General features: G+C 36.2%; 1 protein-coding gene across 2 annotated transcripts in view; it reads right to left on the reverse strand.

Annotated features, from left to right (window-relative positions):
- Nucleotides 1-1,435: 1,435 nt before the first annotated feature.
- Nucleotides 1,436-27,064, reverse strand: part of LOC123556380 (uncharacterized) — a 53,342-nt gene continuing 27,713 nt past the window's right edge. For both annotated transcript variants that reach the window (XM_045347033.2, XM_053542601.1), the window contains exons 5-8: nt 22,381-22,548; nt 11,104-11,242; nt 9,375-10,309; nt 1,436-6,944 (exon numbers count right to left, since the gene is read on the reverse strand). In XM_045347033.2, coding sequence (XP_045202968.2) covers nt 6,745-6,944; nt 9,375-10,309; nt 11,104-11,242; nt 22,381-22,548 — 1,442 coding nt within the window. In that variant the 3' untranslated portion in view covers nt 1,436-6,744. The remainder of the gene's footprint in view (nt 6,945-9,374; nt 10,310-11,103; nt 11,243-22,380; nt 22,549-27,064) is intronic.

Here is a 27,064-nt window from a genome sequence, read left to right on the forward strand (position 1 = left end):
GACACACATTTTCCAGCTTCTGACGGTAGAGGAAGACACCTGGTGATGGTAGAAGAAGACCACTTGTGCCCCTTCTGGTACTGATAGTAGAGGAAGACCCCTGGACCCCAGTAGAGGAAGACCCTGGTCCCCATTTTGGTATTGATGGTAGAGGAAGACCCCTGGTGTCTTTAAACATTCGGCCACTTATATTTAACATTATAAAATATAACAAGAGCTGTCCGTAAGACAGCCAAGCTCGACTATTCGAAATATTGTCACAGAAGCAGGAAATTATTACCCAAAATGTTATATATCAAAAGAGTTTTAAGTTCGAAAGGGGACATAATTTGACCAAAATACATATCAGAGTTATGGGACTTGATGCTATCAACTAGTTTTATAACCCCGAAGAAACATGTTAGGTTTCAATTCAATATCTGCATTAGTTTTGGAGATAGTAACTTGCATGTAAACTTTAACCAGAATTTTCTAAGTCCAAAAGGGGGCATAATTTGTTCAAAATACATGTTAAGAGTTATGGAACTTGACCTAGTGAGGCTGGTAATTAACCTAGAAAAGGAATAAATAAGATTCAAAGCTATATGCCTTTTAGTAATAGCTGTATGTACTTGCACGCAAAACTTTAACCAGAATTTTCTAAGTCCAAAAGGGGGCATAATTTGCCCAAAATACATGTCAGAGTTATGGGACTTGGTGCTATAAACTAGTTTTATAACCCCGAAGACACATGTAAAGTTTCAATTCAATATCTGCATTAGTTTCGGAGATAGTAACTTGCATGTAAAACTTTAACCAGGATTTTCTAAGTCCAAAAGGGGGCATAATTTGCCCAAAATACATGTCAGAGTTATGGGACTTGACCCAGTGAGGTAGGTAATTGATCTAGAAAAAGAAAAAATAAGTTTCAAATCTATATGCCTTTTAGTAATAGCTGTATGTACTTGCATGCAAAACTTTAACCAGAATTTTCTAAGTCCAAAAGGGGGCATAATTTGGCCAAAATGAAGGTCAGAGTTATGGGACTTGGTGCTATCAACTAGTTTTATAACCCCGAAGACACAGGTGAAGTTTCAATTCAATATCTGCATTAGTTTTGGAGAAAGTAACTTGCATGTAAAACTTTAACCAAAATTTTCTAAGTCCAAAAGGGGGCATAATTTGCTCAAAATACATGTTAGAGTTATGGAACTTGACCCGGTGAGGTTGGTTATTGACCTAGAAAAAGAACAAATAAGTTTCAAAGCTATATACCTTTAAATGATAGCTGTATGTACTTGCATGCAAAAACTTAACCAAGGTGTGACGCCGACGCCAGGGTGAGTAGAATAGCTAGACTATTCTTCGAATAGTCGAGCTAAAAACACAAATAATATGATCATGATTAAAAAAGAATCTATAAAATGACTTTGTGTAGTTCAGAATAACAGGTCCCAAACGGTTTTCAAAAGTTTCACTGTATAATAATGATATATGTGTGACATACTACATGTACAAAGTAGATAGTACAGTGCAACTCATGAGAGGTACAATCTCTAAATAGTTAATGCTAAGCCAGCAATATATAACAAATACAAGACAAAGATATAAAAGAAATGCAAAATTCCTAGCACCATAAATCCCTTCTTCAACCCATTATCAAATGCAATACCTTCCACAAACAATATTACAAGTTCTAAATCATTTACAAAGGAAAGTTCCCTTACACCTGTAAAATATTTACATTTTCCCAAAACTTTGTACATAACAACTGTTACGGAACACATTCCCCGATAATTCTTATCTAAGGACTAAAATGATAAGAAATACATTTGCTTGGTATCTATAGATCTAGAACACCACTGGTATATTGTTAGATTAATTCTAGTGATTATTAACGTGTTATTTCTCTAGCACACACACAGTGAATCTTATATACTCTCACTGAAAACGCTGAACAAAAAGAAGACTTGTACATAGGTTCCATGAAGAGGAGTATTCACTTTCATGCAATTAATTGGACAGTGTTAATCTTAATACATACCTATTTTTATGTTTTAAAACCACACCAACACAATTTATTGTGTACCTTCAAATGGCAAATTTCCAGCTTTTGATGGCAGAGGAAGATCCCTGGTGACTGATGCGCCATTTTTTCATGAAATAACTAGAACTGCTTTTGAGAAAAGCTCATGTCTCCCACAACTGACTAATCATCTGAATAGTTGTATGAGTCAACTATGCACCAAGACCTCAACTGCCTTATCAGACTTTCAGTGCTTTGATTATCAAAAACAAGTTACAGGGCCAAAATTCGGAAGTGCCTTGACCATTTGTAGTTGGCCAGTTATCGAACTTGGCCAAGAACTTATTGGCAAACACATTTTGTTCAAGTTTGGTGAAGACTGGATGAGAAATGTTCGACTTAGAGTGCGGACAAGATTTGTGACAGACACAGATAGACAGAGTAAATCAATATGTCTTCCACACCACTGTGTGGTGAGAGACATGACTCCCACACCACTGTGTGGTGGGAGACATAATTCGACAACACAAGAACTCGATGGATTAGTGCTTGACTTAAACCACTTTACAATAGTGATAATTATAACAATGTATCTGCATCTTCTAAACATTCAAAATGTAAATATAACACTCAGTCATTCTAAAAACTGTAGATGCAAAAGCAAGATGTAAATTTTGTTCATTCCCTAAATGTCAAATGAAATTACAGTAAACAAGGAAATGTTAAAAAGAAGATTGTTAACATAGATTTACAAGCTGCAACATGAAACGAACAATCATCTATAAATGGTAAAAGTTTACATCTTACAAAATGGGAATAAACTCCTACAAATATCTGAAATCAACTGAGATCATACGTGTTTGACTACAATGCCAATTTATAAACATATCAACTAGAGCTGCAAACTAAGTTATGAATTATCAGTATGTCTGTTCTTAAGTGTAAAATGCCCTATTAGGTAAATCAGCAAATTTGTACCTTATTAAAGTTGTAAAATAGACTATGCACATTGATATATTTAGGTTGTAACAAGCATTCACCTATGGTACATCTGTAATTAAATTACAAGAGGCCCATTTCAAGTAGCTCACCTGATGACAGTCTGATAATATTTACCCTTGCTTTTGACCAAATTTGGGGGACATCTTTTAACAAGTTAATCAAAATAAAGTTATTTAGAGAACTTTTCTATATTTTGCTGTGACACTAGAGAACAAGTTTGATAATGATCCACCCAGAGTTTCATGAAAAGAAGCCACTTAAAATGTTTTTTGTTTTTTGTTTTTTTTTTAACTCTAGCTGCCCTTTAACGGGCCAAAAACATCCACTTGAACAAATTTGTGAGAGGACCTTACAGAGATACCACAAACAAGTTTGATGAAGATCCATCAAGCAGTTCATGAGAAGAAATCATTTAAAGGTATTTTTATTTTCAGGCCCCGTGGCCTCTTCTTGTGTCCCTACATGTATAAAATTGGCAGAAGCCCTTACAATAACGTTATACATCATGTTTGATGAAGATCCATTCTTTGCTTCATGAGAAGAGGTAGTTTTACGGTATGTCTAATTTTAGCTTTAGTGATCCCTAGAAGGGACTAAATGCGTTCATCTGAACAATTTTGCTAGATATCTTTTAATGATGCTCCAGAGCAAGTTTGTTGAAGATCAATCCAGAAGTTCGTGAGGAGAAATTGTTTAAAGGTATTTCTATTTTTAGCTCTAGCAGCCCCTTAAAGCAGTCAACTGCCCCAACTGAACAAAGTTGGCTGAGGACCTTATAATACTGCAACTAATCAAGTTTGATGAAGATCTGTCTACCGGTTCATGAGAAAAAGTAATTAAAGGTATTTTTAATTTTTAGCCCTGGTGGCTCCTAAAAAGAGTGAGCATCTCCATTTAACAAAATGATAAGAGGACATAATGATAACGCAACAGACCAGGCTGATGAAGATCCATCATTCGGTTCATGAGAAGAAGTTGTTTTTCAGTATTTCTATTTATAGATCTAAAGGCCCCTAAACGGAGCCAAGTGCCTTCACTTGAACACATTTTGGACAGGACCTTAAAATAATATTACAGACCAGATTTTATGTAGATCCATCAAGCGGTTCATGGGAAGAAATTGTTTAAATTTTTTTTTCAATTTTTAGCTCTGGCAGCTAGGCCAAAGGTGAGTCATTTGAACAAACTTTAAAGAGGTCCATGCCAGAATGCTACCAACCAAGTTTGGTGTAAATCTGACCAGTAATTTCAGAGAAGAGGATGTTCAAACATTCAAGTAAAAATGTTGACACAAGACAATGGACAAAGGTCACCAGATTATCCACCTTTACTAAAATCTCACCCTGAACAAAATTCAAGTGAGCTAATATAATGCCCTCAACACTTTCCTGTGGCTTTTCCTACATCTGTAAACACATTTCTAAATGCCACATTGTAAATGACAATATGAAAGGAAATATTGCCTGGTGAAATGTATATCAAATATACAACTATAAATTTTAAAATATCAATATAATGCTAGTGCTACCTGTATGGTTGATGATCTTGAATGATCTTTAAAAAAATACTGACCAATGTGTATTTTTTTGTTTGTTTTGGGTTGAATGCCGTTTTTCAACAGTATCTGACCGATGTGTAAGAAATGGTGTAATATCAACTTATCTCATTTGAAAGACCCTTTAATAAGTAAGTTAAAGAATGAAGAAAACAAAACCTAAAATAGCTAACATTAAATCATGGTGCAATGTATGTTTCAATCTTGAGTATTTTACTAAAACCACTGGTGATACACAATCAATACATACACATCACCAAAACAACAACCATACTGAAACAGTGCAGTTGTTTTTTTAAAAAGTGATGGATCTAGAAAATCTTACATTCATGATACATTGTAAGTACACTAATAACTTGATATTATAACCATGGGCAGACTGAAATACTGCAGCGAAGTAAAGGAGAAATTTTCTTTTTTTGACAGTTTCAATAAAGCAAGAACATGCCAGTCACAAGCTAAATATTAAACCCATTAGTAATACTTTTTAAATTATACAAAAAATGGTACTCCAGAAATTACAAGCTTATTAATAAAAATGAACTAAGTCTATCATAAACAAAAAATTCTTACAGGACTACATAAAATATAGTACATACTACACTTAAGGTATCCGATCCACAAATAGGTAAATTTCGATGCCTGGTGACCCCATGATTTTTTTGTATCACTTGAAAGAGTTGTGTCTGCTGAACAAGAATTAATAAATATGATGACCATAAATAATATGCAAGAATAATTACAGTCCTGTTTTATGACCGCAAAATGATAAATCTTACACTGTAACAACTGGATTTCTGTTGAAGTATCATTGAAGACTATAAAGTAAAAAATAAAAATTCTGTAACATATTTTTATCATGTAATTTATATTTTCTTTTTCAGTAGATGATATACTTTCAAATGATACCAAAATTATATGAGGTTACCAGGCTTCAATATTTGATATATTTATATAGCACTGTTATATAGAACTTGCTTATTTGTGGATCGGATACCTTAAGTAAAAGTTAAATTCTACTGGAGCATCAGTTGGCCTTTTTTCCTTCATAACATACATATAAAACTACAAACATATTATTCAACTATACAAATTTGAACATAGTAAAAGATCAATTGTGCAGATCATATAAAATAGATTGGTCTACTACTAAACTCAAGATGAACTCATGTTGGAGAGATTCTGGGCTAATACAACAGGGCCAATATGGTATTCTAGCATTTAGATTGGTTAATAAAATTTCATTGGTTATAACAGGGAATCTTTGTTCTGTTTTTTTAATCTACTACAAATAACTATAATTATCTAAATCTTGCCAATATGCATTTACAATAGTTTGCAGAATTTCAAATATTAAATTTAAAATACTGGCTAATGAAAGCTTGTCATTTTAAGCCTTAACACTTTTACAAACAAATATCATCATGCGACACAGAGTCCTGTCCGAAAAAGACAACAATATAAACACATACTGAAAGGTATGCCAATCTTGTTTACAGTAAATAATGGAGATTGTGTTCCAGCAAATATGGCACAGTAGAAAAGTAATATTGTCTTTAATAAAGTGATTTCATAATGGCCTTTCTTTTCCTGATATAGTCACAATGGCCCATTGCTTTTGATCTTAAGCCATTACAACTACCCCAGAAAAAAAAACATAAGCCCAATATGAAATCATTGAATTAATAACATTACAGTAATAATAGTAGAATTATTATTTTTATGAACACTAGAGGTAAAAAAATTGCCAAACAGTATGAGGTACAATCTTAGAATGAAAAGGGAAGACAATAAAGAGTAACGATACAACCTGATCTTTAAATGTGTACGAGATTAGTCCTATAAATGCATGAAACATTATTATGTGACATATGTATATTGTAAAAATACTGTGATTGGTATCAACTATGTTATGTGCTACAAGAATTTTTTCTATTAAAAACTTCTGCACTACCAATCTGTTTTTGATTGTTATCAGAATTACATCTGTGTATGAGAATTTTGATCTTCCACAAATCAGCATAGAAATTTTGTCTGCACTCTGTGCTATCTACAAACTGATTACTATTAGAAACAGTTCAGGTAGGATGGCCTCTCCCTACAGGGTATTTCATACTGTGAACACTCTGTTCAGGTAAGATGGCCTCTCCCTACAGGGTATTTCATACTGTGAACACTCCGTTCAGGTAGGATGGCCTCTCCCTACAGGGTATTTCATAGTGAGAACACTCCTAAATATCCCTCTACCAACCCTAACAGTCTTATTTCCTTCAACTGAATGACTGGCATTCCCCCGTCTCTCAGACTTGCCAAGGTGACGATCCCTTGGAATCCACTTGCTCTGAATTTCTGCCTCTACCACACCCCTTCCTCTGCCTTTACCTGAAAGAGAAATATAACAAGTTCAACTCTGATTTCTCTGTAGTAAAACATGAAAATAAATGTCAAGAATTTGGACAAAAAGCTAATCATCCTGACCTCACCTCACAACAGTTTTACTCTAACCTAAAACAGCTTCAACCTGACCTGTGTGTGTGACTGTGAGCTCCTAACTTCACTAGTTTTACACTAACCTTGACATCACCATAGCTAAAACCTGACCTCATTACAGCTAAACCTTAACTCAACAGTGTGTGTTTCGTTACTTCACTACAGTTTTACCCTTATGTCACCACAACTTTAACCTGACCTCGTCACAGCTTCAACCTGACCCCAACCAAGCTTTAACTTGACCTCAACAGTTAACCTAATCTCAACAGTACATGCTCCAGACTTAACTAGTCTTAACCTAACCTTGCCACAGCTTCAACCTGACCTCATCACAGCTTTTATCTGACTACAACAGTTAACCTGACCTCAATAGTGTATGCTCCCGACTTCACTTATCTTGCCCTAACACAGCTTTAATCTGAACTCAACATTTAGCCTGACCTCAACAGTGTATGTTCCTGACTTCACCTGTCTTACCCTAAACTTGCCACAGCTTCAACCTGGCCTCACTAGAGCTTTAACATGATCTCAACAGTGTTTGTTCATTACCTCAGTTTATCCCTATTAAACCTCACTTCAGCTTTGATCTGACATCATCCTGCCTTTAGCATGACCTCAACAAAGCTTTAATCTTACCTTATCACTGTTTCAACCTAACTTCAAGTGTCTGCTCCTGACCAGACTAGCTGTACCTTGTTTATACAAACCCTACCACAACTTTGATATTCAACATACCTCATCTGTGTTTGCTCCTGACCTCACTAGTTTTAAACTTACCTCAACAACATTTGCTCCAGAACTCACAATAGCTTTAACCTTACCTCAACAGCATTTGCTCCTGACCTCAATACAAGTTTCACCTTACCTCAACAGCATTTGCTCCAGACCTCATCACAGCTTTAACCTTAACAGTGTTTGCTCCTGGCCTCACCACAGCTTTCACCTTACCTCAACAGTATTTGCTCCTGAACTAACCATAGCTTCGACCTTACCTCAACAGTGTTCGTCCTGACCTCACCACAGCTTTCACCTTACCTCAATAGTGTTTGCTCCTGACTTCATTACAGTTCTTAACCAAACAAGTAAAATCACCACAGCTTTCTCTAAACCTCAAAGTGATTCCTCCTGACCTCTCCTTAGTTTTACCTTGATCTCATCAATGCATTATATACAATAATTATAGTATATTGCTCAGCTCCCACAATGTCTTTTATAAGGTCTCAGATTCTTTCGCTACTCCATCTGCAATGTTGGCTACATTTTTTGGCTAAAGGTAATAAGACTTGGCTACAAGATTTTTCATTTGGCTAAAAGCTTGGCTACAAGAACATTTATCCCAGCACCACCACTGTCAGTTTATTCTTACCTCAACTCAGATTTTCCTGACCAAATTACAATTTCCCAAGATCTCACAACAGATATCCCTGACCTCACCAGTTTCCACTCATCTCACTAGATTTTTCTACATTGCCTTACATTCATTAGTTTTACAATGATGACTTTCCCCATCACAACTTCATTCTGACCTCAACACAGTTTTACTGACTTAACCACATTTTCCTGACCTCATCAGCTTTCCCTGATTACTCAGCTTTTTCCACATCTAATCAGTTTTCTCCGACCTAGTAACAGTTTCCCCCTTACATTATCAGATTCCCCCCTCACTCCTTACCTCATAAATTCTCCTTGAACTCACTAGTTTTTACCATGCCTTTCCACACATTTTATTCTGACCTCACCAATAACTACAATTTTCTCTGGCCTAATCAGTCTTTCCTGACCTCAACTGTTTCTCCTACCTAACTAGTTGACCTCAACTGTTTCTCCTACCTAACCAGCTTCCCCTGATCTCATCAGTTTCCCAACCTCATTAACTAAGCCTGACCTTACTAAAGTATTTCCATGACCTCTTTCCGCAATCTTACCTAAATTTCAACAGTTTTACCCGAACCTCACCAGTTCAGTTTTCCACTACATTAACCAGTTTTCAACAAGCCTCACCAGTTTCTCTTTCCACTCACCAAAGTTTTCTCTACCCTCCCCATCTGTCCCACCACAAATTTTTTTGCCTACTCCCATCAGTTTTACTCTGAACTCACCATAGTTCATGTAACAAATAATTCATTCAGCAATTAAAGTAACTGTCTGTTGTTGAATGGTCCGTAATAAAGTACCATGTAGTGGATGCAATTTACATTAACAAGCTTTCTTTTATCAAAGATTTTATCAAACCTATTGATAATCATGCACATAAGAAATGCTGTTTTAATCCCGACAGCCTACTTAACCAAAGGTTATATTAGATTGCAATGAAATACTTACTTTTCATTACATACTGCTCCAAGTCAAACTGTCCAAGGCTTGGTTCTGACGTAGAACCACGAAGGCTCCGTTCCTTATATCCAGCACCAGGTAAAGTCACTATATCACCTCTAGATTCCCCATAGCACCTATTCATACCTAGCATATTTTCAACCAAACCTACAGATCTTCGACCCCTAGTTACTCCAAAACAATCAGATTCCACACCAGAATCATCTTTGTTTCCTTCATTTGATCCATCAGATAAACTAGAGTCTCTTGAATTTGATCTTTCAATGTTATTACCAATTAGTCGATTTCTTAATTCCATTTTTGAATACAGGTCTTTAACGAAGTCAACTTCTTGAGCAGCTTTAGATTCCTTTAACTCGCTATCTCTATTCTTTTTTCTAGTCTCCGTCTCTCTCAATTGTGACATATGATAGTCAATGATGGCTGGGTCCAAGTGCGACATATCATTATCACTGTTGTCTGAACCACCAACTGTGGAAAGATACAACTGTGCCTCTTTTATCTGTTTATCTGTTAAATGATCGGTTACATGGTTATCTGTGTCAGAAAGACAGTAAGTCTGTTTCAAACCTGGCATTTCATGATCTTCAGCTTCTATTGAGGTCTGAACACTGACATCACTTAATCTTTTTGGGACAGACCTATCACTACTTATTGGAAATTTTTCACCATCTATAGCCACTTCATGTTTCAACATTTCATTTTCCTTGTCTAGTTCCAAATTCACCTCTCTAATGAGGTCTCCTTCTAAAGTTAATTGCTGCATTTCTTCAAGATCTTTATCCTCCATCTCCTGAACGTGACTGACAGGACTGGTTCCCAATACTGTGTCAATTTCTTTCATAATTGTCCGAAGAGCAGACATGAACTCAACACAATTTTTCTTTCCTAATGCTTCTTCTTTGTCCCCTTTCTTTATGCATCTAGCAGAAAAATAGTGTACACATGTAACATAATGATATATATCATTACGAAAGGCCTATGTTAATTTTTTTTCTGCATCGAATTCAAACCTTACTGATAATAGTACAGTAATTTAAATGATTTGTAATTCTGTTATTTTTAAGGTTTTATTAACCAGCATCAGCTTTCATTAGTTTAGCTTGTTTCTTTACATCATACTATAAACATATTAAATTCAAGGGAGTCATTTCAATTCCTTATTTCTATATTGTCACTGAGAAGAAATGATGAACAAACTGAGAAAGGATGGCTTTCATCCAGCTCAAAAGGTGCAATTTTCTATGTCTTTTCTATTCCAGTTCTATGTCATTTCTATGTCAATTCTATGCCAGTTCTATGTCATTTCTATGCCAGTTCTATGGCAATTCTATGCCAGATCTATGTCATTTCTATGCCAGTTCTATGTCAATTCTATATCTGTTCTATGTCAATTCTATGCCAGTTCTATGTCATTTCTATGCCAGTTCTATGTCAATTCTATGCTAGTTCTATGTCAATTCTATGTCATTTCTATGCCAGTTCTATGTCAATTCTATGCCAGTTCTATGTCATTTCTATGCCAGTTCTATGTCAATTCTATGCCAGTTCTATGTCATTTCTATGCCAGTTCTATGTCAATTCAATATCAATTCTATGTCATCTCTATGCTTGTACACGTGGCACATTCGTCATTAAATTACACTAGACCATATTTAGCTCCATCCCTTGTTAGACCTAACAGAAACAACACTGAGATATCATAATTCTATCATACCTTTGCATAATTTTACTGGAAATTTCGGAGAAACAAGTTGATGCATCTTCTACGCTACCCCAGAGTGTTGATGATCTATCACCCTTCATCTTGTTAATGTCCTCGGCCAGTCGTTTCATTGATAAATGTTTATCTGTAACTGAACGCACAAAATAATTTCTGATGTTTTCATTGGAAAGGTGAAGGACACAGGCAAAAAAAACCACTGGCAAATGCAATTTCAGTTTCAGTGTATACATCAGCTATCTAACAAGGAGTGCTTTTTAACTATATAGTAATGTGAAGTAATCTATATTCATTGGAGAGCTATTAAAGCTGGTATACATTAGCCTTTTTAATTCCAAACCTATAACTGAAGGTCTTGAGGATACAGCCTTTGAGTCGAAAGCTCAAAGTTTTATATCAGTAGTTTTAAATAATTTTTTTCACAGTTATGAAAAATCAGTAAAGGCCACTAACACCAACCTTATTCTATCAATCCAGGAACACTATTTATTAAAATATGACAACTGTGTGACTGTTTTCAAAACTGACTAGAGATGCTTTTGACAAAAGCGCATGTCTCCCACAACTGCAACATTGAAAAATGTCTAGTTTCTCTCGATGGCTTTGATGAATGGACCCCATTGAAAAATGTCTGGTTTTTCTCGATGGCTGTGATGAATGGATCCAATCAGTAATTCAGGGGCCATAATTCAAAAGTGCCTGGGAGGATTTGGCTACTTATTGAACTTGGCCGAGGTCTCATGGTCAAACATATTTTGTTCAAGTTTGGTGAAGATCAGATGAGAAATCTTCGACTTAGAGTGCGGACAAGCTTGAAAAATGTCTAGTTTCTCTCGATGGCTGTGATGAGTGGATCCAATCAGTAATTCAAGGGCCATAATTCAAAAGTGCCTGGGCGGATTTGGCTAGTTATTGAACTTGGCCGAGGTCTCATGGTCAAACACATTTTGTTCCAAGGGCCATAATTCAAAAGTGGTGGACGGATAGCTCAGTGGTTTGCACACTGGCCTTCCAATCCTGAGGTCGGGGGTTCGATCCCCGGCAGCTACTCGGGAATTTTCAGAAACGCTTTTCAGTGTTCCCACCCAACTAAGGTGTACTGGTCAGAACCCAGGCAACCTTGCGTGTATCAGTGCTATACACTGGCATGTTAAAGAACCAGGCTGTCTATTCGCAAAGAGCTAGGCTAAGTTAGCCGGACAAGCTGTATCTGATTTCTGATTCTCTCTGTCACGGGGCTTTGTGCTCACTCTGTCCCTCTGGTCAGATCGCTCTGTGTCTGTACTAGTAGAGGATGAATTATGCGCCCTGTGTGGCTGCATTTGAACTATGTAAAGCACCTTTGAACGTGAAATTGATCATGAAAAGGGCGCTATATAAATCTGGTATAATAATAATAATAATAATAATAATAAAAGTGCCTGGGAGGATTTGGCTAGTTATCAAACTTGGCCGAGGTCTCATGGTCAAACACATTTTGTTAAAGTTCGGTGAAGATCAGATGAGAAATGTTCAACTTAAGAGTGCGGACAAGCTTGAAAAATGTCTAGTTTCTCTCGATGGCTGTGATGAGTGGATCCAATCAGTAATTCAAGGGCCATAATTCAAAAGTGCTTGGGTGGATTTGGCTACTTATCGAACTTGGCCGAGGTCTCCTGGTCAAACACATTTTGTTCAAGTTTGGTGAAGATCAGATGAGAAATGTTCGACTTAGAGTGCGTACAAGCTTTGTGACAGACAGACAGACACACACACAGACTGGATTAAATCAATATGTCTCCCACACCACTGTGTGGTGGGTGACATAATTATCAAGTTGTCAGTACATAGTAAACACCATTTATTTTGCAGCTATATTTCATTCAACAATTGGTAGGTGGGTGCTTAACAAAAATTAAATAAACAAGATGTATATATCCAACATCTATATTCCCCAGGAAAGTAACTTGTATTACAAGAGCCATGTTAGACATGGCCACCCCCCGCCAGGCATATTATAATTGAAGGCTAAAGTTCCTGGCAAGTTAGTGTCTGAAGTATTAATTTTGGGGAAAACTTTGAAGAACCGTTTCGTTGTGGTCCGCATCACGGGTTTTAAAGATGTGGAAGAAAGAATAAGTCAGTGGTGAGGTGGTTTACTGCTAAATTTTATCAATTTTCATGAACAGTATAGCTATGATGTTTTTCTATATGGCTACTGTAACAAGAGATCACAGAGTGATCTTTGCGCCCACCAATGTGCCATTTTTGAGTGTTCCAAATTTCAAGACTTATTGACTAGCTCAAGGTCAAATTTCATTTCCATACACAACACAAATCTATGCAAGTGGTCCAAATTTGAAGGCTGTAGCTTGAGAAATGTAAAAGTAGGTCACTAGGTCAAAATCCAGGTCAAATTTTACTTCGGAATACAAAACTATGCATGTGGTCCAAATTTGAAGCCTGTACCTTCAAAAATGTGAAAGTAGGTCACTAGGTCAATGTAAAGGTCAAAGTTTGTTTCGGTACACAAAACTATGCATGTGGTCCAAATTTGAAGGCTGTAGCTTGAGAAATGTAAAAGTAGGTCACTAGGTCAAAATCAAGGTCAGATTTTATTTCGGAATACAAAACTATGCATGTGGTCCAAATTTGAAGCCTGTAACTTAAAAATGTGAAAGTAGGTCACTAGGTCAATGCAAAGGTCAAAGGTCATTTCAGTACATAAAACTATGCAAGTGGTCCAAATTTGAAGGCTGTAGCTTCAAAAATGTGAAAGTAGGTCACTAGGTCAATGTCAAGGTCAAAGTTTTTTTCGGTACACAAAACTATGCACGTAGTCCAAATTTGAAGGCTGTAGCTTGAGAAATTTGGAAGTAGGTCACTAAGTCAAAATCAATGTCAAATTTCATTTTGAAACACGAAACTATGCATATGGTCCAAATTTGATGCCTGTACCTTCAAAAATGTGAAAGTAGGTCACTAGGTCAAAATAAAGGTCAAAGTTTTTTCCAGTGCACAAAATTATGCATGTGGTCCAAATTTGAAGGCTGTAGCTACAGAAATGTGAAAGTAGGTCACTAGGTCAAAATCAAGGTCAACTCATGTCAAGGTTCATCTTGCCACTCAAAAATATACATGTGGTCCAAGTTTGAATGTTGTAGTTACTGACAAGAACATTTTAAAAGCTTTTCCCTATATAAGTCTATATGAACCATGTGACCCCCGGGGCGGGGCCATATTTAACCCTAGGAGGATAATTTGAACAAACTTGGTAGAGATCCACTAGATGATGCTACATTACAAGTATCAAAGCCCTAGGCTTTGTGGTTTGGACAAGAAGATTTTCAAAGTTTTTCCCTATATAAGTCTATGTAAACCAAATGACCCCCAGGGCGGGGCCATATTTGACCCCAGAGAAATAATTTGAATCATCTTGATAGAGGACCACTAGATGATGCTTCATACCAAATATCAAAGCCCTAGGCTCTGTGGTTTTGGACAAGAAGGTTTTCAAAGTTTTTCCCTATATAAATCTATATAAATTATAGAAATAAACAAAGGGCCATAACTCACTCATAAATTGTTGAACCAGTCTGATTTTCAGGGGGACACAACTAGGGTACCAATACATCATTCTGACAAAGTTTGGTCAAAATCCCCCCAGTAGTTTCTGAGGAGATGCGATAACGAGAAATTGTTAACGGACGGACGGACGGACGGACGGACGGAATGACGGACGGACGGACCACGGACGCAGAGTGATTTTAATAGCCCACCATCTGATGATGGTGGGCTAAAAAGAAGGAATGGAAAGCTAACAGGGAACAAGAATGCCAGAATGTCACAATATACGCCCGTCACGGCAAATTTCTTTACTCTATTTGCAAATGGAATTTTAATTTTGTGGTTGTTTAGTAATCATTGTAAGTCTTTTGTTTTTCTAAGTCCACAAAAAAACTCCTTACCAGGTAGAGATATCTTAAAATACACCTAAAATTGGAAAGTAACATCCATGTTGTACCACAGAAAAGTGGTCTTGTTTTTTGCCTACGGTCAATTCTAAAAATGTTACAATATAAGTTATTTATAGTAATCTTAAAAAAAAAAAAAAAAAAAAAAGTTGTAAGTCCACACAAAAATATTTACCAGGTAGAGATTAGTCAAAATACACCTCAAAATTGGATGTAGCATGCATGTTGTACTACAGAAAAGTGGTCTTGATTTTTCCCTACGACTAGTAATGAAAAAGTTACAATAAAAGCTATTTAAAGTAACAAAGGGAAGTAATTCTAAAGAAGGGAACTGCGCATGACACTTCGTCTCATGATGGTGTATAATTGTGCCAAGTTACATCAAAATCCCTCCATGCATGAAGAAGAAATGCTTCGGACAGTCATTCTTGTATCTGACCTTTGGCCTCTAAGTGTGACCTTGACCTTAGATCCAGGGACCTGGATCTTGCGCATGACACTCTGTCTCGTGGTGGTGAATATTTGTGCCAAATTATATCAAAATCCCTCTATGCATGAAGAAGAAATGCTCCGGACAAGGTTTTCATTCTTGTATCCTTTGACCTCTAAGTGTGACCTTGACCTTAGACCTAGGGACTTGGTTCTTACGCATGACACTCCGCCTCGTGGTGGTGAACATTTGTGCCAAGATATATCAAAATCCCTCCATGCATGAAAAAGATATGCTCCGGACAAATTTTTTTAAGAAAATATGATAAATGGGAATAACTCAAAAAATAAGCAAGGTAGAGTTATTGTTCTTGCACAATGCACTTCCTCCCAATGTGTTCTATCAGTGTATGAAGTTTGAAGAAAATCCCTCCAATACTTTTGGAGTTATGCTCCAGACAAATTTTTTTAAGAAAATAAGATAAAGGGGAATAACTCAAAAAATAGGTACGGTAGAGTTATTGTCCTTACACACTGCACTTCCTCCCAATGTGTTCTATCAGTGTATGAAGTTTGAAGTAAATCCCTCCAGTACTTTTGGAGCTATGCTCTGGACAAATTTTTTTAAGAAAATAAGATAAAGGGGAATAACTCAAAAAATAGGCAAGGTAGAGTTATTGTTCTTGCACACTGCACTTCCTCCCAATGTGTTCTATCAGTGTATGAAGTTTGAAGAAATTCCCTCTAGTACTTTTGGAGTTATGCTCCAGACAAAGATCGTTGCGGACGGACGGACGCACGCACGGAGAGCATTTCTAATATCCCCTTCGCCTTTGGCGGGGGGATAAAAAATCAAGGTATTTTGAAATTTAAATATTTCATATAACCACCCTTTTAGGTCTTAAGAATGATGTATAACATGAACAGTAATACCGTTTATTACATACTTGTTTCTATTCCCTGTAAATTTACAATGGTACCAGAAAAGTCAATATTTTTCCATACACTGATGCCTGAAGATGCTTTTGTAGAAAAGCGCATGTCTCCCCCAAAACACAGTAGTACTAGGCAAGAAGTCAATAGGGGATGAACATCAAAGAGACAATGATGGTTGATTCAGTGACTGAAATGCTACTCAGCATGTCCAATCATCCCATGAAGTTTTAAATGTTCTGGGTCAACTGATTCTCAAGTTATGGATTGGAAGCAGTTTTCCAGCTTCAGGCCCCTGCAACCTTGACCTTTAATCAAGTTACCCCAAAAACAAGAGATGTCATTTACTCTGCATGTCCAATCATCCTATGAAGCTTAAACTTTCTTGGTCAAGTGGTTCTCCAGTTATTGATCAGAAATGGCTTTCCATGTTCAAGACCCTGCGACCTTGACCTTTGATAAAGTGATCCCCAAATCACTAGGGGTCATCTGCTCTGCACGTACAATCACCCTATGAAGTTTCAACATTCTGGGTCAAGTGGTTCTCAAGTTATTGATCTGAAACGGTTTTCCATGTTTAGGCCCCTGCGACCTTGACCTCTGATGGAATGAACGAGTTCGGTTTTACGGCGAATCGACACAAAAAGGTCATATGATATGACCCCAAAAACTATAAGTGTCATCTACTCCCTAAGCCCTAACACCCTATGAAGTTTGAAGGTTCCAGGTAAAATGGTTCTTCAGCTATTGATCAGATATAAAGTGTGACAGAATCTGGCCCCTGTGACCCTGACCTTAATCAAATGGGAGAAAAAATAAGTCGGGGATATCTTCTTTACATGTCCAATCATCCTATGAATTTTCAACATTCTGGGTCCAGTGGTTCTCATGTTATTGACTGGAAACGGTTATCTATGTTCAGACCAGTGACCTTGACCTTTGATGGAGTGACCCCAAAAACAATAGACATCATCTACTCCATAATAAACCCTATCACAATATTAAGGTATTAGACCCATAATACAGTATCTCCTTTTTAGTAAGTAAGTAAGTAAGTAAGTAAGTAAGTAAATTCTTTATTTATAGAGGGTGACTCATTTAGCTGACGCTAATCTTCCATGAGGCCCTCTTATAGTACAAATATTTACAAATATGATTCAAATGAAAACAGAAAATAATAACATAAGTATCTCATTAGAAAGTAAGATACACATGTGTAACAAAAACAGAAAACATTGATATTTCATAATCAACATCACATACATATTTCATGGCATACTTATCCATTTACTACATTTTGATTTAAAAGACTGTAGAGAGCTGGACGCTTTGATATCTACAGGTAAGATATTCCAGGCAACTGGACCTGAATACAGTAAACTTCGTTTGAACAGTTCTGATTGCGTATTAGGTATATGAAAATTTTTATTCGTGTTTGATCGTAAAATTAAAGAGGTGTCACTTGTCATTTCCTTTTGATTGTACATATCACAGATATAATTTGGTAACAGATTATTTGCGACTTTGAACATAAAGCATGCCTTCTGATAAAACAGACGCTGATCAAACCGTTGCATGTTTAGACAATTTAGAGCTTGGTTGAAGTCTGAGTAACTTGATCCTAAAATAGTTCTACATGCACGTTTTTGTAATCTAAGAATTTTCTGAATATTTTTATTAATGGTACTTCCCCATAGTATACAGCAACAATCTATATGCGGTTGAATATAAGCTTTATAAAATAAGATTCTGTAGTTTATATCAAGAAATTCCCTTATCCTTGATAGTAACCAAATGTAAGACGATATCTTTTTGCAAATCACTTTAAAATGCGAATCCCACTTTAGATCATGCTGTATGTAAATACCAAGGAGTTTCTCACTTGGACTTTGTTTAAGCATAACATTTTTATACAAAACAGTTAATTCCTTATTTTCAAGAAACCGCCGCCTTTGTTGCGTTGTTATAAGCATCACTTTTGTCTTATCGGTATTGAGTTGCATACCATTCTCTCTGCACCATATTTCTAAAACAGATAGTGCTGAATTAAGATTTGTTTCCAAAACAGTTTTGTCATTTTGTATATCGTATAATGTTGTATCATCTGCATATAGATCTGTAGATGATACTATATTTCCGACTGTGAGCGGCAGGTCATTTATAAATAAAAGAAATAACAGAGGCCCTAAAATAGACCCCTGTGGCACGCCGCATGTAATTTTATTATAACTACTTGATAATGCGTTATCAATTTGCACTAACTGATGACGATCTGATAAATATGATTTGAACCATTTGATACACAAATCATTACATTTATAGAGTTCCAGTTTTTTCAAAAGAATATCGTGATCAACTAGATCAAATGCTTTTCTAAAGTCTATCATTACGGCGCCTACTAAATAACCATCATTTATTGCTTTTAACCACGAATCAATCATGACTGTAAGTGCAGTTTCTGTTGAATGAGATTTCCGAAATCCGCTTTGTTTTTCATGTAAAAGATTGAAATTTGATAGATGGGACATTAAGGAATCGTGAACATGTTTTTCAATTAATTTAGATAGGGTTGGTAAAATTGATATTGGTCTGTAATTATTTACATTAACTTGGTCGCCAGCTTTGTGTAATGGCTTTACTTTAGCATTCTTCCATACATGTGGAAATGCTGAATTTGATATACTACAATTTATAATAAACGTCAGACTCTGCGATATAAATGGAGATGAAAGTTTCAACAGTTTTGGCCCTATGTTATCAAGTCCTGTTGATTTCGATGTATCAAGATTTGATAAAAACTTCTGAACCTGAAATACAGATATCAGTGGGATTGAGAAGAAATTTTCCGCTGGAACTTTAGAGTCTACAAAGGTTTTTATGTGTGAGAAGTCAGACAAAGGGACAGGATCTTTTAATTTTTCAGCGATAGTAGAAAAATACTCGTTGAAATTGTTTGCTATTTCCTGTTTATTTGTAATAATTTTGTCATTAACGATTATTTTTTCAATACATACTTTTTCATTATTATTTTTGTTTGTTCCAACTTCTTTAAAAATTTTCCAAATAGTTTTAGGGTCATTTTCCCCTTCTTCAATCCTATTCTCGTAAAATCGCTTCCTGTGCTGTCTAATTAATGATAATACCTTATTTCTCCTTTCCTTATACAAATTTGATGTTTTATTATGAGAAATTGAATCGCGGTCTTTTATCGCTTGTGAAATCTCTGCGGAGAACCAATCTGGTTGGTATTTACGTTTAACTCGTTTAACCTGCATTGGTGCATATTTATCAATGACATCTAAAAACAAAGTATTCCATTTTTCTAACATAATATCAATATTTTGGCATTCAGTTATTAAGTCCCAATTTGTTTCTGAAAGTTCTTTACAAAAGATATTTTCATTAAAACTTTTAAAATTCCGAAAAGATATTGTTTCATGTGTAGCAGATTTAAAATTTTCATTAAGCCTCCGATTACAGAACACTGGAAAATGATCACTATTTCCGGTTTTAGGTATGTTAACTGATGTTATATTTTGCGGTGTATTTGTATATATATGGTCAATAAGGGTACTTGTATTGCCCGTAACCCTAGTAGGGACTTGAACTAACTGTTCTAATCCTAATGAATTTATATAGTCGCACCATTCATTTTTAATATTTTCATTGAGTAAATTGCGGTTTATATCACCTAGAATAATAATTTCTTTGTCTTCTGCGTATAGATTATCTACAAAATTTTCAAAATTGTCCTTCCATTCAACTTTTTCGGAAGGATGGCGATATATTTGACAAACAAAAAATGGTTTACAATTTTTCAAGCGTATCTCTAGTACAACTGATTCAATTTCATTTGTTTCAAGATCGTTCCGACGCTTTACATCGATATGACTTTTTACATATACAACTATTCCACCTCCACCATTTCGTGTATAGTTATCTCTTCGAAAGGGACCTTTATATCCATTGATTATTAGTGTATTATCCAGAATATCATCTTTAAATTTAGTCTCAGACATGCCAAATATATCAATCTTGTTTTCAGGCGAACTAAGCATCAGACATATTTCATTGAATTTTTCATTATTGTTAAGACCTTGAACGTTTTGATGACCAATATTTAATCCTTTTTTTCGTAATTTTAAGTCAAGAGAATATTCCTTAGATGCGTTTGAATTATTTTGAAATTCATCACTTATTACATTATCATGCAATGAAATGTTTGATGTGCCATTTACATCAAGTTCAGAGTTCTTTGCCTCCTGGCAAATTTTCAAAGATAAAGAATTACAGGTGCAAATCTGTACACTTGCAGAACATAATGAGCAAAGATTATCTAACACTTGAAATCTGTTACATGTTTTTATATAAGCACCTGTTTCTGATAAGGCACAGTGGCCTTTGTCCTATTTCATAAAGAAACAGTTCTTCGATTTATGGCCACTTGTATTACAATTGTAGCATTTTCCTGTGAATCTCCCGTGGCGATTTCTACAGTCACGTGTGTTATGATTGTTTTTCTTGCAAATAGTGCAGTGCAACGAAATATCCTGCTGGGTCTGGCGCTTTCCTTGATGAAACCTGGGGCGTATCATAAACGAATTTCGTTGAAAGGTACATGTGTGAAGAGTATTCAATTCCTACAATAAACCTAGTTTGAAATTTTTCAGGAGGCATAGGTTCAAGCCCCACTGGGACAATTTTTTCCCCTTATTTTCCTTTTTTCCTATTAACTTTTTACTTTTTTCCAGACTTATTATTGATTTATTGTACAAAAGTGGAAAATTTTCATTTGATAAGCAATTTCTTGCTGTTCAAAGTGAATTTACCTCTGAAACGGAAGGGTGCAGAGTTAAACATCTTTAAAAATACTGAGTTACATGCAGTAAAAGTCCTCTATTTTGCCTTTACTCTTTAGATTTACATATTATGGAAGAAATGTAGGTAGGTTTTACTTCTGTCCCATGATTATTTTTGAATGAAGTAAACAAAATTTAAAACAGTCCCACAGGACTCGACCTTAATATTTCAATGTTGGAGTTAGATTTCTGTCTCATTAAATCCTTTTACTTGAGGCATCCTAGAAACAATGATATTGACAGTTTTATAATGTGTTTTATTAAAATTAATGGTAAAATGAATTTTCTGTAATCGTTTTGAACAGTGGCCATCACTTTGCAATATGTCTCTACTTGAGCTTGAGGAAATACCATAAATTATACAAAATTTATAAAAAAAAGGTTGTTTAAAATTTGCAACACAATGCAAAACACAGTCGACTTTAAGAATATACCTAGCAAATACCATTTTTTAAACATTACTATTACCGGTAGGTGTCCAATACTTTAAATTTGAAGGTCAAATGGTTCTCCAGTTATTTATCAGAAATGAAGTGGGACGGACAGATGGACATGGATGAACAGGGCAAAACAATATCTATGGGGGGAAAATGTAGGGTAACCACATGACTATTTTTATTAGAACAAATATATTGAAAATCTGTCTAAAGTAAGAAAATCTGGTGTTTTAGTCACATGACCTTGAGCTAAAAGCAGAATACGGTGTTTGCGCTTTTTGAAGTTAAGCATCTTGTCAAAAAACAAAATTAACATTACTGGTATGGATACAACCAATCTACTGCATTATTAACACTTTTGATCAATTTAACTTCAAAGGTATATCTTCATAAATGTGACCATTAATAAAGTACCTGTTAAAATGCAAATACAGTACACTATCTTCTGCAATGATGATTTCCAGTTTGTGTATTACTTCCAGTGCACTTCTGATACAGTTTGTATTATTTTAAGTCTACTTGCAGGTACTTGAATACTTGTTTACTATATAGCAGGGCTAAAACCCAGACAGTTAAGGGGCAATAAACAATATGAACCACTCAACTACTGATGCCACTAATTAGCTATGTCAATTTTTTAACCTTGGATGTAGTACTTACTGTTAGAATGTTTGAGATTGAGTGCAGTACAGCTTTCCTGTAGCCTTGTCCAGTACATTGTGTCTGTGATGTAGTCTGTACCAAGAGACCGTCCTGCATTTGGTTTTGGAGCATTCCATTTTCTCAGTCCACAACCATCTGTCACAGTGACAGGAAGGCCGGCTTTCTCTGTGAGACAAATATCAACTCAAAAGTTAAAAGATGTATGAAATACAACAGAAACTGAATAAAATACAGTGTTAAGTACCAGTAACTTTCGCAAATAGAGGGCCTACTGATGCACCATTTATATTTTACCACAGAAAAGTGGTCTCAGTTTTTCCCGATAATAAAGAAAGTTACAAACTAAGCTATTTATAGTAAAAATAAAGGGAAGTAATTCTATAAACAAGAGAACCATGATGCTCCTGAAATGCTCACAAAGTGTGACCTTGACCTCTGAGATAGGAACCTAGGGTTTGCACATGACACTCTGTCTCATGAAAGTGAATATTCATGAAACATATATAAACAAGAATGCTCCATGCATGTCAAAGTTACTGTCCGGACAAAAATATCCAGATAGACAAAATGCACATTCACCAGACAGCCATTTGGACGACTTTGTCTTCGCTCTCCGCAAGCAGGCTTGACAAAAATCGTTTAAGAAGAACATGTCAATGATATGCACAACTATACTTCACACTGATCACTTGTGAGGTTTGATGAAATTCAGCCTAATGGTACTGCAAGTGGTTATAACTCTGCTGAAAATAACTGAACTGGAACATACTGATGATACACATTACTAGGCTAAGCACTGGTAACTCCTGTAAGGTTTGTGAAAATCTGCCCAATGGTTAAAGAGACATTGCCAAAACATCATGAAATTTGACAATAGATGGGCAATAACACTGCTGAAAAACTATGAACCACAATTTGCCAAGGACAGATACATAACTAAGCTTTGCAATGATGACTTTTAGGAAGTTTGGTGTAAATCCACCTTGAAGTGTGGGGGCAATTGCATGGAAAAACTTTGTGACATACAGAAGGACTGGCAGACATACCTACAGCACTCAATGTATCTCCAACCACTGGGTTGGGGACCTAACAACTATGAAAGTAACCGACAACAAAACCTATAAATGACAAACTAAACATCTTATACTGTGAGTGGCAAACTGAGTAACTGGTAAATGATATGACATCAAAATATATCACTGACAGACTACATGTCCAGTACTGTGAGTGCCTGGCAAACTGATTAACTAATAAACTGACTGACAGCAAGATCTATGACTCACAGACTGGCTAATAGTGACTGATAACCGGAATCAAATTATGGTAAACTACGAGCTAAAACATATCACTGACTGAGAACGGACTGATGTGTTACAGAATGCACTGTTCATGTGCATTTACCAAGGGATGATTGGTGCTGTGTCTGATACAATATTTGATTGCAATGATCAAGGGATGACTTGTGTATTGTAGATACACTGTATAATAAATTGCATGACCAAGGGATGACTTATGTGGTGTAGGATACACTATTTCATTTCACTGACCAAGGACTGACCTGTATTGTGTAGAATACACTATTTCAATGCACTGACCAAGGACTGACTTGTGTGGTGTAGGATACACTATTTCATTGCACTGACCAAGGACTGACTTGTGATGTGCAGAATACACTATTTCATTGCACTGACCAAGGACTGACTTATGTGGTGTAGGATACATATTTCATTGCACTGATCAAGGACTGACTTGTGTTGTGCAGAATACACTATTTCATTGCACTGACCAAGGACTGACTTGTGATGTGCAGAATACACTATTTCATTGCACTGACCAAGGACTCACTTGTGTGATGTGGGATACACTATTGCACTGCACTGACCAAGGACTGACCTGTGTTGTGTAGAATACACTATTTTATTGCACTGACCAAGGACTAACCTGTGTGGTGTAGGATACACTATTTCACTGCACTGACCAAGGACTGACTTTTGTGTAGGATTCACTATTTCATTGCACTGACCAAGGACTGACTTGTGTGGTATAGGATACACTATTTCATTGCACTGACCAAGGACTGTTCTGTGTTGTGCAGAATACACTATTTCACTGCACTGACTAAGGACTGACCTGTGTGGTGTAGGATACACTATTTCATTGCACTGATCAAGGACTGACCTGTGTTGTGTAGAATACACTATTTCATTGCACTGATCAAGGACTGACCTGTGTTGTGCAGAATACACTATTTCATTGCACTGACGAAGGACTGATCTGTGTTGTGTAGGATACACTATTTCACTGCACTGACCAAGGACTGATCTGTGTGGTATAGGATACACTATTTCATTGCACTGACCAAGGACTGACTTGTGTTGTGTAGGATACACTATTTTATTGCACTGATCAAGGACTGACCTGTGTTGTGCAAAATACACTATTTCATTTCACTGATCAAGGACTGACCTGTGTTGTGTAGAATACACTATTTCATTGTACTGACCAAGGACTGTTCTGTGTTGTGTAGGAAACACTATTTCATTGCACTGACCAAGGACTGACTTGTGTTGTGCAGAATACACTATTTCACTGCACTGACTAAGGACTGACCTGTGTTGTGCAGAATACACTATTTCATTGCACTGACCAAGGACTGACTTGTGTTGTGCAGAATACACTAAGTCATTGCACTGACCAAGAACTGACCTGTGTTGTGTAGAATACACTATTTCATTGCACTGACCAAGGACTGACCTGTGTTGTGCAGAATACACTATTTCATTGCACTAACCAAGGACTGACTTGTGTTGTGCAGAATACACTATGTCATTGCACTGACCAAGGACTGTCTTGTGTTGTGTAGAATACTCTATTTCATTGCACTGACCAAGGACTGACTTGTGTGTTGTGCAGAATACACTATTTCACTGCTCTGACAAATTTATTTTATTTTGTTCAGTTTAACATCACACAGACACATTTAAGAGATCCAGTAGGCAACGCTACATACCAAATATCAAAGGCCTAGTCCTTGAACTTTCAGACAAAAAGATTTTTTTTTTTTAAATCCTATATAAGTCTATGTAAAAATTGGGACCCCCCCCCCCCCCCCAAATGAAGGGCCTCTTTTCATCCCAGGGGCATAAGTTGAAGAATCTTGGTAGAGGACCACAAGGGAATGCAACATACCAAATATCAAAGGCCTAGGTCTTGTGATTTTAGACAAGAAGATTTTAAAAGGTTTTTCCTATAAAAGTCTATGTAAAACTTGGGATACACTGGGTGGGGCCTCTTTTCAACTCAGGGTCATAACTTAAAAAATCTTGGTAGAGGACTACTAGGCAATGCAACTTACTAAATATCAAAAGCCTATGCCTTGCAGTTTCAGACAAGAAGAGTTTTTAAAAAAAATTTCATACGTAAGTATATGTAAAACTTGGGACCCCTGTGGGGCAGGGCCTCTTTTCACCCACGGGTAATAATTTAAACAATACTGGTAGAGGACCACAAGGCAATGCTACATACCAAATCCCTAAGGCCTATGTCTTGTGGTTTCAGACAAGAAGGTTTTTAAAGTTTTTCCCTATATAAGTCCATGTAAAACTTGAGACCCCTGGGACGGGGCCTCTTTTCACCCCATGGTCATGATTTGAACAATGTTCATAGAGGATCAATAAATGATGTCACATGCCAAATATTGAGGCTCTAAGCCTTGTGCTTTTGGACAAGAAATTTTTTTAAGTTTTTCCTTTCGGTTGCCAAGTTTCATCAACTTCCACCATATGGTTTCAGAGGAGATTATGTTTTTAGGAAAGTGTGGATGGACGCTGGACGGACGCCCAACGGTGAGTAATTACAATAGCTCACTCCGAGCACTTTGTGCTCAAGTGAGCTAACAAAAAATCAGGACCAAACGACAAACCCAGTTTAGACAGGTATCTGGTTTAAAGGGGGAACAGTCTAATGAAAGGATTTTACTGTAAAAAGCAAAGTATCAAACATTAACTTCTGAAATGGAGCCTATTTTCTTGCAAGTTGCAACAGGTAGTCGTTAATGTACACTTATGAAATTTTAACCTCTTTTTACATTTTTTGGTACATTGGCATGTTAGATATTTACAGATGTCAGTTTATAATTTTGCTAAACACATATCATAAAACATAATCATATATAGAATGCATGCAATTTAACAAAAAACAAATTAAAACTAGAGCTATCACTAAAGGTGATGAATATACCCCCTGCATGCACTGACACAGTACATTGCAATTTGATGCACACAAGATTGCATAATTATGTGGACTGTATGTGTAAAGACTGTATGTATACAGTATAGTAACAAAAAACAAAGTCCCATAACTATGCAGAATATTTATCTAAAGGAACGTAACATGCACCAGGCACCATGCACAACTAGGGTTGGTACTGATCACTTGTGTGAAGTTTCATTAAATTGTGTGCAAGGGTTCGGAAGATTATGCGCGCACAAGACTGCATATGCAGACTGTATGTACATAGCATGTTAACAAGAAACCAAGTCCCATAACTCTGCAATTTTTGTTGTTGAAAGAACTTTATATGCCCCATGCACAACTACTGTTGTTACTGATCACTTGTGTGAAGTTTCATTAAATTGTGTCAAGGGGATGAAGGAGAGATGGTGCGCACAAGACTGTGTCT

This window comes from Mercenaria mercenaria, chromosome 5 (genome assembly GCF_021730395.1).
Source record: "Mercenaria mercenaria strain notata chromosome 5, MADL_Memer_1, whole genome shotgun sequence".
Classification (NCBI taxonomy): Eukaryota; Metazoa; Mollusca; class Bivalvia; order Venerida; family Veneridae; genus Mercenaria; species Mercenaria mercenaria.